We start from the raw sequence: 17556 nt of genomic DNA, 5'->3' as shown, positions 1-17556 counted from the left end.
AGATGAATAGGTCATTACTTGTTGATAAAAGGAATAATAATCTTATCAGAAAGCTTTAGAAATTGCAAGTATATATGCACATAATAACATAGCTCTCAAATACATAAAGCATAAATATTTCAGGAACTTCCATATTGTTTCCCACATTGGCTGTACCAGTCTGCTGTCCCACCAACAATGCACAAGGGTTCCTTTGTCTCCACATGCTCACAAATACTTACATTCCTGTGTTTTTTATTTTAGTCATTCCAAAAGGTGTAAATTGGTACCTCATTGTGGTTTTAATTTGCATTTCCCTGATGATGAGTGATGTTGAGCTTTTTTTCATGTGTCTGTTGGCCATAAGTATGTCTTTGGAAAAAAAAAAAATCCATTCAGGTTCTTACTGATTTTTACATCAGATTATTTGTGGGGGTTTTTGGTGTTGAGTTTTGAAAATTATATATTTTGGATATTAACCCCTTACTGGATATATCATTTGCAAATATTCAGTAGTTGCCTTTTTGTTTTGTTGATGGTTTCCTTCACCATACAAATAACTTTTTATTTTGGTATAATCCCAGTAGTTGGATTTTGCTTTTGTTTCCTTTGCCTTAGGAGACATATTTAGAAAAATGTTTCTATGCCTGATGTCAAAGAAATTGCTACCTATGTTTTCTTCTAGGAGTTTTATAAATTTAGGCCTCACATTTAGGTCTAATCCATTTTATTTTTGTTATGGTATAAGAAAGTGGCCGAGTTTCGTTGTTTTGCATGTAGCTGTTTGGTTTTCCCAACACCATTTGTTGGAGACTTTCTTTTCTCCATTGCATATTCTTTATTCTTCCCTCCTTTGTCATAGATTAATTGACCATAAATGTGTGGGTTTATTTCTGTGCATTGATCTGTGTAACTATAGATCTGTGTTCCATTGATCTATATAACCCTATTTTGTACCAGTACCACACTGTTTTTATCACTGAAGTTTTGTAGTATATCTTTAAATCCATAATTGTGATACCTCCAACTTTGTTCTTCTTTCTCAAGATTGCTTCGACTATTTGGGGTCTTTTGTGGTTCCATATAATTTTAGGATTATTTGTTCTAGTTCCGTGGAAAATGTTACTGGTATTTTGATAGGAATTGCATTAAATCTGTAGATTGCTTCAGATAGTATAAACATTTTAACAGTATTGGTTCTTCCAATCAATGATCATGGAATATCTTTCCATTTGTTTGTGTCATGTTCAATTTCATTCATTATCGATTTATAGCTTTTGAAGTATAGGTCTTTCACTTCCTTTGTTAAGTTTATTCATAGGTATTTTGTTCTTTTGGTGCTATTTTAGTGGGATTATTTTCCTAATTTTTCTTTCTGCTATCTCATTATTAGTGTATAGGAAGGCAGCACATTATTCGTGTATTAATTTTGTATCTTGCAACTTTATTAAATCTATACATCAGTTTTAGCATGTTTTTTTGGTAGAATCTGTAGAGTTTTCTATATTTAATACTATCATGTCATCTGCAAATAATGAAAGTTTTACTTAGTTCTTTACCAATTTGGATGCCTTTTACTTCTTTTTCTTGCCTGACTGCTGTAGGAATTCTAGTACTACGTTGAATAAAAGGGAAGAGAGTGGACATCCTTGTCTTGTTCCTGATGTTAGGGGAAAAGCTTTGTTTTCACCATTGAGAATGAAGTTAGCTGTGGGTTTTTCATATATGGCCTTTATTATGTTGAGCTATGTTCCTTTTTTTTTTTTGACACAATAACTATTAAAATGTATTTTTGTTTCAGTGTTTCAAGATTCATTGTTTATGCACCACACCCAGTGCTCCATGCAATATGTGCCCTCCTTAATACCCACCACCAGGCTCACCCAACCCCCCACCTGCCTCCCCTCCAAAACCCTCAGTTTGTTTCTCAGTGTTCACAGTCTCTCATGGTTTGTCTCCCCCTCCAATTTCCCCCAACTCACTTCTTTCCTTCTCCCAATGTCCTCCATGTTATTCCTTATGCTCCACAAGTAAGTGAAACCATATCTAAACCTACTTTGTTGAGTTTTTATCATGAACGAAGATTGTACTTTGACAGGTGCTTTTCTGCATCTATTGATATGATCATACAGCTGTTATTCCTTCTTTTGCTAATTTGGTGTATCATGTTGATTGTTTGCAAATACTAAACCACCCTCCCTTGTGTCCCTGGAATAAATCCCACATGATCATGGTGAATGACTTTTTCTTTTAAATGTGTTGTTGGATTCAGTTTGCTTATATCTTACTGTGGATTGTTATCTATGCTCATCAGAGATACTGGCCTGTAGTTTTCTTTTTCTGTAGTTTAATTATCTGATTTTCAATATCAAGGTAATGTGGGCCTTGTAGAATGAATTTGGAAGTTTTCCTTCCTCTTCTAAACTCTTCTTTAAATATTAGTAGAATTCACCTGGGAAGCCATCTGTATTGGGTATGGTGCTTACTTTTAATAATAATCAGAAAATGACAATTAAAATAAGTATCTAAAACAACTTTATTTATTTAGTTATTTATTTACTTATCAATTATCAAAGATTTTAAAATTCTGACACCACTAAATTATTTTTGCATTATTTTGCATAATTTAATATTGTGCATTATTTAATGCAATATATTGCATTATTCCTATTGTGAAATAGGAATTCTATGTCCTACTAGTAGAAGTACAAATTGGTAATACTGCTTTGGAGAGCAATTTGGCAATATCTAATAGACTTGAAGATTATACACACACACACACACACACACGCACGTGCTCATGCACATATATTGCAATAATACATACAATTATATGTACATACTTTCTTCTATCATGGTAATTTCACATAAAACCATATTTACTGCAGCGTACAAAGTACTTGTGGCAAAACAGAAATTAGAAACAACACAGTGCCTAAATACCTATCTACTGGAAAATGTAGAATTAAATTCTGCATATCCATATAAAGGAATAGAATACAGTAATAAAAATGAATGGACCAGAGCCACAGCAATCAATATAAGTTAATCTCATTAACAATGTGAATTAAAAAAAATCAAGTTAAAGATTATATCATTCACATAAAAATTTAATATATGTGAACAGTATTAAATAGTGTTTGGATACATACATTTGTAATAAAATTATAAAAGTATAATTAGTAACTCACCAGCTTCAAAAGAGTACTTACCATGTAGAAGTGTAGGGGCTGTAGATTAAGAGTAGATAGATATACTGTGATGTTCTGTTGTGTTGGTAATGTTTATTTCTTTAAAAAAATGTTGTAGATAAAATATGGCACAATGTTAATACTTGTTAAATCTGGGTGGTGATTACATGGGTGTTTCTTTCAAAGTATTTCATTTATTTACTGATTCTAAATATGGAATTGCTAAATTGTGATAAAAGTAGAGGAACTAGACAGAGTCAGTGATTGGTCCATCTAAATGTTCACCCATCTCCTTGAAATTTTAATTTTAGTGAATACACCATGAGAATAAGATTGCTGTGAAGAGAGGTGAGACAAAAAGTCTGTCCAGTGCTATAGGTCTGAGTTGTTTGCTTTGAGTTTCACCTAAAAATACTCAGTGGCAGAAGAGTTTTCGATCTTGGCCTGACTTCCCTTCTTCTCATATGTGATATAACAAATAACATGTTACCAAAAAAAGCATCCAACTAGAAGCAGAAAATTATTGATCAGTTTGTGTAATTAATAGCTAAATAATTTAAACCAGTAAAAGATAAAAACAATTCATTTAAATGAGGCTAAGTCAATACACGCATTACATATGTAAATATCTAAATATATTATGGATGTAATATCTAAAATGAATTCTTTCATTTCATAGCAGATTTGTGGTATGTGACTTTTTCTTCCCTGGCAAGTTAGTTCTGGTATGTGGGAAGAGTTTATTGCCCATACTTGTCTGCCTATGCCTTATCACCTATATCAACTCTACTATATAACTATATAGTTATAAAGAACTATATAGTTATAAAGAACATCTTTATCTAAGATTATACACATGCTGTTGGTACAATAATGATTTTTCAGAGTTGTTTCTATCTTTGCTTAGAAAACATTATCATGCAAATGGTCATTGAAATGAAACATCATTTAATTTGATAATACAATTATTTGTGCCCATATATGTGTCCTTTTATGAAGTGAATTAATTATATAGGCATAAGGGCCTACCGTTCTATTTTCTACTCTTATTCTCTAAGTTAGAATTTTAAAGTTTAGATAAAACAGGAATACATAAGAAAATTCTCACTATTATCCATGAATAAAATAGCCATAATAATTAAAATACCAAGGACAGAAATGTCCTATCTTTGAAATGATACCTGTTTTTCCATCCAAATTACAATTGCTCAAAAATGAATTAAAACAATGTATCTGGAAGTTGACACAGTGCAATGAAATGATTTGGCATGGAACTTATTTTTCAGGAGCAAGAAAATCCCCTATTCCAAGGGGAATAGAAAAGTAAATACTAGCCAAATACATTTTACTTTAGGATCAAAGCAATTTGAAATATACATATACTGGTTTCCTAAGCAAGGAGAGGCAAAGGGAAGAGGGAAATGTGTCTTCCAATCTGATAATTATCTTTAAAAAAAAAATTTAATCTTTCTTGGCAGGTTTAGATCCAGATAAGCATCTTGGAAAAACCCTGGATCAAATGGAACCTTATCTCTTAGAGGTAAGAATTTATACTATTTCTCAAAATATAGGCATCTAAAGGAAGAAAAAAGATAAGGCCATGATATGATGGTTATAAAATTAATTTTATTTTGGAAAAATTCTGATAACATTCATGATATAGTTTTGTGAAAAAAATTCAACTTCTAATGGATATGAAAATTCTGAAATTAATTATGAAAATCATTATCAGTTTCTTGCTCTGAATAAAGAAGTAAGCTATACCTAAAATGAAACTGTACTGTCAGGTTTCTTTAATTAACATGGACATTGTATGCTATATAAGAAGTACTAGACTCCTAAAGTAGCTGATAGTCTCTGTGATTAGATGCTTTTCAATCAGAAATGTGAGTAGAAACTTCCTTTAGAGATGATCTAATCTAACCTGTTCTCTTTTACCAATTAGGAAATTAACTTGCAGAGTAGCAAAAAAATTATTTTAAGGTTTCAAATAACAACCATTTGACCCATGTCATTGTCAAATCCTTAATGTGTTCTAAGCTTTAAAGAAAGATTTAGTTATTTTTATTTTTTTTCTATTAACTGTTATTATTATATTTTATGAACATTTGGGGCAAATGCTTTCACATGCCAGTGACAACTAAAGGAGTATAATGATGAGAGTATTTTATTTCACAATTATGATGGAAAAAATGAAAATTACCCTGCTTCTATGAAAGAACTGAACTCCTCTAGTAAGTTACCGTGTTCCCTTCACACTCTCTTAATTTATCAACATTGTCAGGGCGCCTGGGTGGCTGTGGGTTAAAGCCTCTGCCTTCAGTTCAGGTCATGATCCCAGGGTCCTGGGATTGAGCCCCGCATCAGACTCTCTGCTCCGCAGGGAGCCTGCTTCCTCCTGCCTCTCTGCCTATTTGTGATCTGTGTCTGTCAAATAAATAAAATCTTTAAAAAAAAAAAAATTATCAACATTGTCTCTAGATATTAATACAATTACTGCGATGTGCTGGCAGTTACCTTCTTTACTAACTTTATGGTCTTTGGATCTTCTTTCAGTTATTTGCACTTGATTATTTTATGTTTTATCAATATGTACCAAACGCTTAGAAATCCCTGAAATGGCATCTCTTTTTCACTAAATATCAGTAATCATCTAATATATCCAGGACAAATAGTAAAAATAAAAATGAAATGAGCATATAATTGTGACAAATTATATTTGATTTCTAGATAATTTAGTGTCACTTGTTTAAATCAACCTAATGGACATGGTTGCTTTTTACGTTATTCTGACAGGACTTTTCTCACAGCAATTTGTGCTATGGCCAACATTACATCTATGTTCATAGCTATTCCCTATCATCAGATTAAATTTTGCTTCTGAAAAAAAAATGTAGGTAAATAATGAAATTAAATTTATGGGGGTAAAAGAAAGAGAACTTCAGAAATGAGAAACTGGGGCTTTGGCAAAAGAGCTTTTTGTAAGCTACTCCATAAATTTAAAGTTATGAGTTCAGGTATCCAGTATGTAGAGGTTCTTTGTAGAATAGGCGTATAAGGCCTGGGATTGCCATGATGTTGATTATGAGTTAATTTGGATATTATCATAGAATATTTAAACACAAAAACTGCAGAAATCATTTTATTCAATCTTCAGTATGGCCAGGCAATCTCATATTTCTCTGGAAAAATTATCTACCCATTCTCCATAATGGCTATTGCATTCCTTCTCTACTCTCCTCTAAATTCAGTCCCATCACCATTCCCCTCACTTTTGAGTGGATGGTTTGTTTCTTCACAAAGAAAATGGAAGCCATCACCCTGGAAATTCCTCTGCCTCTGAGCACCACCCCTGCTAACTTACTGGCACCCAGGCACATTGTTGCTTCTTGTAACTGGGAGAAGAGCACTTCCTCCCACATATGGCTCACCCCCTTCCTGTTCTCTGGATCCCATTAGCAGCAATCACTCACCCTCTCCAATAGCTTCCTCCTCTTTCTCTTTACTCTCTTTCACATCATATTGAAACATGCACCATCTCTCCCATTCTGAAGATTCCTTCCCTCCACTCTAGTTATTCCTCTAGCTACTTCTCTTTGCTTCAAAACCAAAAGTTTCAGAGTATTATCCATGTTGATTGTCAGCGCTTCTTCATGTCTCAGATGCCTCATGTACCTGGAGCCTGGCTTCTCCTTCCACTTCTAAATGGATACAGCTCTGACAAAGATCATGCATGATCTCCATTTTACCAAACCCAACCAACATTTCTTAGCCCTTATTTGTTCATTATAAACACTCCTCCTTAAAATGCTTCCATCAGCATCTGTGATGCCACATTCTCCTAGTTTTTCTCCATCTACCCTTGAGGAAAAAGAGTCTTGTAAGATAGGCAGTCTCCTACATCCACCCTATCCTTCATGAGTTTAGAACTACTAATAGTTTCCCTAAACTGAGTTACTTCCTTGTACCTCCATGTTCTACTCCCCCTCTCTGCAGACTTTTCTCTCCCTCACTCAACTAAATCCAATCTGTCTGAAAGTCTAAGCTTTAAACTCTAGCTTAAATAAGCCTCATTTGAGGTGCCTGGATGGCTCAGTTGGTTAAGCATCTGCCTTTGACACAGGTCATGATCCCAGGGTCCTCTTCAAGCCCTGCATCATGCTCCCGAGCCTCCTTCTCCCTCTCCTTGTGCCTGCTGCTCCTCCTGCTTGTGTTCTCTCTCTCCCTCTCTGCCAAATAAATAAACAAAACCTTTATAAATAAATAAATAAATAAACCTCCTTTCAGCTGCCATTTTCTTCTTTGACTCCCAGTCTATAGCACTTCTCATGCTATCTGTTTTTTTCTAGTGGTTTATTATAACATTAAAGCATGTAATGTGTAAAAAATAAATTTAAACACTATCAAATAGTGAAAAATCTTCCACTGACTACCTGCCCCCCAATTTTCTTTCCCAGAATAACCACTCTTCTCTGTTGTGAGGTATCTCTTCAAAAACTTTCTTTGCATATGTAAATATATATGCATGTGTTTATTCATTTTTACCAAAATTAGAACATACTGTACATCATTCTCCATCTTCCACTTTAACACAAAAGGATTCAGATGGTTTGTTTTGTGACTTCACTATATGGATAATATATTGAGCCTCTTCTTTATTGATGGGCTTTATTCCTTACTGCTTTCTTTCATGTCTTTTGCTATTTCAAATAATGCAGTGAACATTACTGTACATATATTTTAGGACATGTATGAGTTTATCTGTAGGATAAAATCCTAGAATGGAAATACTGGGTCAGAATGTCTGTATGTTTTTAAAATTGCAATAGACATTGAAGACATCCATTTTCAGGTGTGGTGGAATAACTTAAATCAGACCAATTCTCCTAGTTAAAACAATTAGAATAGTTGCATGGAAGTAAAACAAAAATAATTTTGGAAGGCATTAGGAAATTACAAAAAATGAGAAAATTTGAGGGGCCAGAATTCCAGTGAGAACAGAGCCTCTAAATCCCCTTAAGACATTTTCTGATTCAAAAAATGATACAGGGATACCAAGAAGTTAAGGAGAGAACTGCAGCTGAGAAGCTGAGTAGGACTTTCAGCAGCTTCATAACGCTAAGAAAATAAAACCTGGTTAACCCTCCAGGTATCCAGTCAACTCCTGAATGGGTTATACCCTAGGGCTTAGAGGCAAACCAGAAATAGTCCAGCCCTTGCAAATACTTATATCCAGCTTTGAATCATATCAACTTTAGACTGAATTGAAGTGATCTCATGCTCCTCGTATTGCCCATTTCTCTCTTTAAAAAGATAACATGATTCAGAGCCTCAGATTATCTCTAAAACATTTTACACAGAATTCAGCAGACAATCAGATATGGCCAAGCATATGAGGAGATCCAATGAGATAACTGAAAACAAGAGAAAACACATACACTAGAAACGGTGTCAGAGGATCCATATGATCAAATTTTCAGATGACTGTGGCATTGGGTGGGAAGATGAACTATTTTAGGGGCAATTTGGAATCTATATAAGTCAATCAAATAGAATTCTAGGACTTAAAATGCAAAACCTGAGATTAAGAACACAATACATGAGTTTACCAGTAGATTTGATAGAGTTGTATAGATAATTAAAGACCCAGAAGATAGGGTGATATAAACCATCCAGGCTGAAGCACAAAGAAAACAGGATGGAAAGTAAAGAGAAAACTATGAGATGTAAGGGAGAGAAATTTATCATACCTGTAACTGGAGTTGCAGGAGTAAAGGAGAGAGAAGAAAGAACAGAAGCAATGTTTGAAGAGATTTTACTATAGGATTTAGCTGTGGTTATTTTTGCTGATTTTGACAAGTAGCTTCTCAGAATGGTAAAAAATTGCTCAAAAGGGAAAGATTGAATATTAATGGCTAATTGCATATTTTGAACAGGAATTATTTTTCCTGATAGTTATAGAAAATTATGCAAAACAATTTAGAGTGTCTTTTTTTCTCTGGCTTCTGTTCTGCATAGTCTAATCTGTGTGTACGTGAGCTTTCTATCAAGTGAGTGCCTAATCAATTTTTACACCAATTTGTTGCCAATTTGTTTCTCACTACATGTATAACAGTTTTCTGACACAACCCAGATTTTAACCCAGGTTTTTTGCTTTCTCTTTTTCCTTTCATTTTTACATATGCTCATAAAGGAGACTCAGTCAATTGCCTGATATATTCAGAGCACAATGATTCTAGTATAAAAGCAAATGAGTCATTTGTCAAACTCTCATCTTCTTTCAGCATTTAGAGGGGATGGCTGTTTTTTATTTTTTAAACTTATTTTCTAGGACTCTGTCTTCTCCATCATTGCCTAAGACATATCAGGTTTTAAGGACTACATAAGTCCTTATCTTTATGAAAAATGTCATTAACTCATTAAATGAGATTAAAAATCAACTACATATTCATTTTTCAACTTGTTGACACAACTCTCCTGAATAGTCAAGAAATTCAAAAGGAGAGAACCTTCGAACTTGTAGGGGTGGGAGAAGAAGGGGTTAAGTAGAAGAACCCATTTTGTTCACCTGCCTCAGGTATCCTGAACCACCTGTTAGGTGCCCCTTGTGTAATGTGGGCAAACATCACTTGCAAAATGTAATGTTATTTTAGCTACATTAATCCTTTAATATATTATTGTATCCAAGAGTTAATATTTTTCAGTTAAGGGAATTTTTGTGTATTACAGTGATTTCCCTTGAAGAAATTAATATTATTTGTGAGAATGACAGACAGGTTGGTAGCAGAGGTGGTGGAGACTTTGGGCAAGTGTCCTTTTCATAGTTCATTCAGATCACATGAAGTAAGAGGCAGCATAGGACAGCAATCAGCAAGTTAACTCTGTACCCAGGAGGCCAGGTGTGGACCCCAATGCTACTGCTTACCTCAAATGTTGGTCTAGTTAGTTTTCCACATAATACAATGAAAGTAATAACAATAGGTGCTTAGCTTATCATCTGGCACATTCTAAGTGCTCAATAAGTGTTAGCAATGCTTAATACTATGAATAATATTTGCTATTACTGAAGAATAATTCTGCAATTCTTCCACCTTACAAAATACAAAACAAAACAAAACTGAGTAGACACTATAACTAGAGATTGTTAACTGACATATATCAACGTGTAGGTAACAATCCTAACAGAAAAATGGTAAAATCTATGGAGAACCACTATGTAGAAAAGAATATCTCAAGACAAAATACAGATGCGAGGAGATGCTTAAATTCCATAAGGGGACATTAGTGAAAATAGTCGTTGCAGGGTTACTTTTGATGGTGGTGGGGTTATTGGAGGAACATGAATGTCCATTTCTGGAAGAGCAGATAGTTAAAATGTGGTGAGTGCATGTTATGAGATCTAAGTCTGCAGTTAGAAAAGTACATTCATTGTGCACATAGCAGCAAAGTGTTGAATGAGTAAAAGTAACATTGAAAGGAATTAAAAATACAGGCACACAAAATAATAATATATTTGCAAAGACATAGACAAAAGTTACACATTAAATACTTTTAAGTGTTGGCCTGTGATGAGGGAATAAAGGGGGATAAAGTATACAAATAAATTGTAATTAGAAAAAAACAACATAAGGTACCTACATATTGCTGAAAATTTGAGATATAATAAAGTTATAGAGAAGTATAAAAAGCATAGTTTTTCTGTCCTGTAACCCACATGGCTAACATGTTGGTGTACTCTGTAATGGTTTATTTCCTAAGAGTTTTTCACACAATTTCACATAGTTAAATAGTTGTACATATTTTATTTACATAATTAGGTTTGACTGTACATACAGTTTGTGTCCTTTGTTCTCCTAGCATTATGTCGTATTTATTTTCCCACCTAACTGAATATACTTAGAAAATGCATTAATTAATGGCTGTGTGGATTCCATCATATTTGTATCCTACATATGAATGTATTATGACAGATTCAATGAATTGCCTCTTGTTAGAAATATTTGTTATTTCTAAATTATTATAAACAATGTTACTTATTTTAAAATTTTTATAAACAATGTTACAATTATGATCTTTCCTAATAAATCTTCCTATACATTTCTGATTATTACTTGCTTCATATGAATTCCTAGGAATATTATTCCTGGGTCAAAAAGTACTTTAAGGATTGTACATTTATTACTCTAAATTAACTATGGAATAATGATAGTTATTGCTTCTTAAACATCTGCAGTTTCCAAAATTATCATCTGATAAGTGAACAAATGGAGTCTAAAATTATTTTATCCTTTGTCAGTTTTCCCCCCAGGACTATTTATTTTCTCATTGTTCAAAAAAGTAGATGAATTTTAATATATAAGAGTTGCATCAAATTATAAAGGTTTAGAACTGTTCCTTAAATGTTCTTAAAAGTATTCTTATTTTTTGATATTTTACAATGTTTGTTAAAGTTCGTACTCTCAAATAGGTCTTCAACAAATATGTGCTTTGTCTACTTTTATAGTAAAGTGGTGTATTTAGTAAATGCTTACTAAGCACCATACTGTGTGCTAAGTGCTTTTTATGACTTATTTTATTTGATCAACTAACTTACGACATTGTGACTGTTGATATTTACATTTTATAGATGAGGGATCATTCAGAGGGTGAGTTACTTTTTCCACAGTCACACAGCTGGGAAATAGCAGATGTTGAATATGTGCTTAAATCTATCTGATTTCAGAACCTTTTCTCTTTTGTATTCTTAAAAATCATTTTGAGGATTAAAAGAATTACATCATTTTCTTAATTTTAAGGCATGAAATAAATGGTCTTTAGTTAGTAGTGATACTGTTGGTTTTACCAGCAGCAGAATAGCATAAAGGTGATGGTTGAAGCCACAGTGCATGGGCTATACCCAAGGGAATAAATTGATTAAGAATATATTATAGATATTCATGAGGGATATTTATAATTTAGGAGCAGCAGGAAGGTGTCAGAATAGCTTAACAATAGCTTAGAAACATACTTAGTATATATATCATAGTATCATGCCACATAAAATTTGAAAAGGGCAAGGTCATTGGACTCTCCCAGTGAACTACTATTCATACTGAGTTACCAATAAACACAACCATCATTCATCCAGTTTCTCAATGCAGAAAGCTGGCAATTTTCCTTAATTCTTTTTTAACTTTCCTCACTCCTCCGTTCAGTTAATCACTTATTCAGCCTCCTAACAATATCTCTCAAAATACCTGCCCTCTCCTCTCTATCCTCACTAATGTTTCCACAGTTCAGGAAATCTTCACCTCCTGCCTAGATTACTCCAGCAACTTCTCAGTTCTTTGTGCTTCTTGACTTACTCCCCTCCAGCCCATTTTCCACTGTGCGACCAGACTGTTTCTAAAAGATAAATGTGACCAGTTCAGCTTCCTGCTTAAAACCTATCATGGGTTCTCACTGACCTTAGGATAATGACTTAGGATAAGTTATGAAGCCCCATAAGATCTGTTCTCTTTCTAGTCTTTCTCATCTCACTATTATTCATCTAGTTGTAATCCAGCTGTTCCATACTTACTTTAGTTTCTAGTACCCATCATGTGCTCTGAGACTTAACATATGTCATTCCCTCTGGAACAGTCTTTCCTTCTCTCTTGTCTTCTCTCTTTCCCTCGGCCTCTCCCTCTCCCTTTTAGCCTTTTCTGGTTAACTCATTTTTCAGATAGCAGCTTAGGTTTTACTTTGAGAAGCCTTTGGGTTCCTTCTGGTTAGCTACTGTACTTTACAATCCCACAGCATCTCATGCATCCACCAAAGCAATCACTACCCATTATTGTAATTTCTTGTTTAACTTTCTGTCTATACCTTCAGACAATAAGTGGCTCTGTGCAGAATTTTTTATGTCTGCTCTCATCATTATCCCCAGCACCTGAAACAATACCAAACCTATAGTAGATACTCAATAAATACTTCTTGAATAAGTGCTATGAATGATTATGTGCAGCATGAAATTGTTTTGTATGTCAAGCATATCATTTATAAAATGAAATTTTAGCAGTTATTATAAACCTCAGGGTTTTCTATAGGTGGTGAGAGGGATGAAGTGTGGTTTGAATGGACTTTTTTTTTAATTCTAATTTTTAAATGACTAACAGGTATATGAGGCAGGTTTAAAAGAAGAAAAAATCTAGATTTAATAAGAAATTCTCACAACTGGGTTTATTATAATCTTTTAAAGGGATAAAAATTAAGCAGAAACCAGATGCCCTTAACGTTTTCAGCTCAATAATCAGTAGCATTCAAATGGAATTATTATGAGTATGAATATTCATCTATATAAATAAGTATGCCAGAAAAAATAGAATCATATTAGTAATTTCCTTTTCATTTACTAGGAATTCAGTTTTTAAATGTTCAGACTCCAAGGCATTCTTATAATCCATGAAATGACCCAAGTCAGTCACATCTGTTCAAAATGCTTTTTAAGATGTTTATCTTAACATAAGTTAGATGGCAAACCAGTGTTAACTTTCCCTGTAAGCTTTATCTAAAAGAGAACACAGCACAATTTAGATATATGTGAAGCAATGAATATGCTTTTATGCAATGAAAATTATATTGTATAATTAGTAAAGAATGATCTTCTTTTATTAATAATCCAACTGGTTTGAAACAGCAACATATTTCTTTTCAACTGTTTAAGATCCTTTAGAACTTTTATTTTATCTATTGTATTAGCTCTATATCTTTATATTCGTACAAAGGTTGGGACCAAATTGTGGATGTCAGACAAAATAGTATGTGTGTTCATCTTACCCAGTGGTCGGCTGGTCCAAATCTTTTTCTATATAACATTCTCCAAATGGCTAAAAATGGGGGTTGAGGGGAATGTGACATCACTGATTCAGTGGCTAATGAGATAAGGAAAACATTGACTATCACATGTGAATTTTATTTACTCTTTCAAATTTCCAACACCAGAGGATAAAAATGCAATTTCTAAGGGTAGAGAAAAAGAAGTCAGTAACTTTCTCTGCTCTTTTACTTGGTAAATTCTGATTAGGAGTGGCTTTATTTCTGGTTCAGATTAGATCTATCAGTTTATGTCTATCAGGCCCTTTTCTGGAAGCATGCATGGGTATCTGGACCATAAGGAGGGCACCCCATTGGTCACTAAGTACTGTAAGCTATACAGTGTTAGAAGCGAGGAGAGTGTCTAAGGGATTAGAAAGTGGTTTCGTAAGGAAAAGTCACACAAGAATTTCAAGTTCAGGAGGTACATAGTGATGCAATGTAGAAATACATCATAAGGCAGCACAGGATAGTCACACAGATAGTAGTAACAAGGGCAATTCCTTTTAAGCTGAAGAGAAGGAAACTAAATGTTGGGATTTGTCACTTTTTACTTCATTTTATAAGATTTAGTATCAAAAGATCTTTCTGAATTTTTATCTATTGTATTGGCTTTATCTCTTTATATCCATGCAAAGGATAGGGTCAAATGGCCGAAATGTCAGTCAGTCTATAGAATTTGATTTTATTGAATAGCTAATAGTCGCCAGAAAGTTTTAAGCAGATGAGTGCCATGGTCATTTATTGTTAAGGAAAGTTAGTGATGATAATATGTAGGATAGATTGGGAGCTATGAAAACTAAGCAGGAAGACAAGAGATGACAAGTGTGAAGTGATCATGAAAGATGTTAGAAGACATTTGTTCACTTTATCCATCTTATTTACTGCCATGCCCCTAGTATATATTCTATATATATATATATAGAATATATATATATATTCTATATAATAGGGGCACTTAGTAAGTACTGGGTAAAGATTTGTTGATTCAGTAAATGAATTAATGAAAATTTTTAAAATATAGGCTCTGTGGCAGAAGGAATGACAGAAGGAAAGGAAGGAGTTAAGTCCTTCAGTATTTCAAGCATTCAGGTTGATTGAACCATTACAGAAATACAGAAATGAGCAGGGAGAAGTGGTTATGAGAAGAAAATCAAAAACTTTGTTTTATTCATTTTAAATTTAAGACAAGGCTCAGAAGTAAAACACTCAGTAAGAATTTTGAGTGGGGACTAATAGATGGAAGAGAGATTGGTGGCTAGGGTTTTTGCTTTGAGAACCATATGCACAGAAGTAAGACATATAGTAGTGATCATAATCCTCAAAGAAGGGAGTACATAGATAAAAGAACAGAAAGCCCAAGAGAAGGGCAAATCTAATAGAGAAAAAAATGCCACGTGTTGAGTGTTTTCCTTTGCACTAGGGACTGAGTTAAAGGCTTTGCATGTATCATTTATCTGTTTGAACAGTCACAACATGCCCAAAACGGTAGGTATTACCTAGGAAAATGGAAATCCAGAGAAGTTAAGGAATTCATCCCAGGTCCTATGCCTAATAAGTGTCAGACTCAGGGTTGACAGGGTTGAACCTAGATCTGTCTATCCCTGGTTTCCATCTTTGCTGAAACTACTCTCTGTTCATGAATTTCATCTATCTTTTTCACTAAATCCTTTAATATTTACATATATAATTATATATAATTTTATACATTATTCATAATATAAATATATATAATATATAAATAACATAAAATATATAAAAATTATATATTAAATATAGAAATATAATGTATAAATATGGAGATGAAAATGATGTATGAATATATAAATTAAAATATATTTGTATTTATTTATAATATAAATATAAAATATGAATTATATATTTATAATATTTTAATATTTACGGTAGTTACATTATAGTCTTTGCCTACTGAGTTCAGTATTTGATTAATGCTAGATCTGTTTCTATTTTTCTGTTTGTTTTTCTTTTGATTATAAGTCACAGTTTTCACTTTTTGACGTCTTTTTTTTTTGTATGTATTTTGTGGTAGATACTCAATAAAAAAGAACAGTAGAGACTAAAGTAATTAATATTTACCCCCCAAAAGCCACATCCCTTCCTCTGTCTGACAGATAGTCTAGGGTGTTTATTCTGGTTAATTTCCAGTTGAGCTGGGTCTGACCTGAGTTGCATTTTGTTTCAGTTTACCACTTGTTTCAAATGCTTTCATTTATCAGGGTTTGCGATCTATGCTTCAGTGAGTCTAGATATCTCTGTCTCTGTGTCTCACTCTTTTTCCTCCCTTCCCCTGTTCTTAGTCTCTTCCCCTTCCCTCTCTCCTTTCTTTCCTCCCTCCCTCTCCCACTGCTTTACTGTCCTGCCACCAGTGTTTTGTGCCTTTTCACAGGCTTATTGCTCTAAGCCTCCTCCCCTTGCCTTCCTCCTGACCTTCCAAGCCTTGGAAAAAAATCTTAGTCTTCCTCCCTGTCTCCAGCCTTTGGCACAGTGAAAGCTCACATGTCAGTGCACCTGGTTAAGGCCTTTAGGAAAGAATTGGCAAGCTATGCGAAAGAACTGGTAGGCTATACAGACTCCCCAGGTCTCCTCAGGACTCTAATAAGCCATCACAAACGCCCACAGATGGTCCTGTATCCGGCTGCTTTCTACACACACTGATAGAAATACCTCATCTGTGGAAGTATGCTGTTTGCCCATTGAGAAGGTGGCTATTGATGTTTACTCACCTAGAAAGGCTCACCTTGGTCTGGAATTTAGTCCATCCAGACTTCATTGCATTCTCAGCTCTCCCTATGTAAAACAAAAAAGCATGATTTTGTAACTTGTTTAGCATATTTTTGCTGTTATGGTGAGAATAACTGTCTACTTCTGCTTTTTACATACTAACTGAAACTGTTCAATATATTTTAATCATTAATGAATATCAGACCTCAGTGAAGAAATAGACAACGTGAAAACTATTTTTTACTTTTCAATATAGTTTGCTGTTTTGTGTACTTAAATTATGAAAAGAATCATGACAATTCAGTGAGAAACTAAACTTTAGAAAAACTGTTACCTGTTTAGCATTTTCAATGACAATAAGACTGATGGAGAAATTTATCAAAGGGAATTACAAAACTGTATTGGGAATGATTGTTAGCATCTAATAATGGCAATTTTGAGTTGAAGCCAAACACAGACCTGAGACAGGTTAGAAATAAAATTGCAACTTTCTGTGAACAGTGTAAGTATTAGGAACACACACTCAACAGGCTTTATGAAACTAAATGGAATATTCTGGAATGTGCACGTCTAGATTTCTCCCACTTCCTAAACTGACCCTATCTATAATGGGCATACGTCATGCTTTTGTGCTACAAAGATGTCGATTTCTAAGAGAATACTAGGTCTTAGCAGAAGATTCATTACAGAAAGTGGTTGACTAGCATGGGTTTTGCTTCTTCAGAAGCTTTTGCAGAACATCAAAGGCTCTTGAAGCTGGCCAAAAGTAAGCCAATAAAGAGGGGTTTTTCTCTGAGAACTCAGGTCTGTT

The 17556-nt window shown here is 33.8% G+C and overlaps 1 protein-coding gene across 3 annotated transcripts in view; it reads left to right on the top strand.

Annotated features, from left to right (window-relative positions):
• Positions 1–17556, top strand: part of DPH6 (diphthamine biosynthesis 6) — a 183380-nt gene that overhangs the window by 138335 nt on the left and 27489 nt on the right. For all 3 annotated transcript variants that reach the window (XM_047737960.1, XM_047737959.1, XM_047737961.1), the window contains exon 6: positions 4649–4710. In XM_047737960.1, coding sequence (XP_047593916.1) covers positions 4649–4710 — 62 coding nt within the window. The remainder of the gene's footprint in view (positions 1–4648; positions 4711–17556) is intronic.

Source organism: Lutra lutra, chromosome 7 (genome assembly GCF_902655055.1).
Source record: "Lutra lutra chromosome 7, mLutLut1.2, whole genome shotgun sequence".
NCBI lineage: Eukaryota > Metazoa > Chordata > Mammalia > Carnivora > Mustelidae > Lutra > Lutra lutra.
This window is presented reverse-complemented; position numbering and strand designations above follow the sequence as displayed.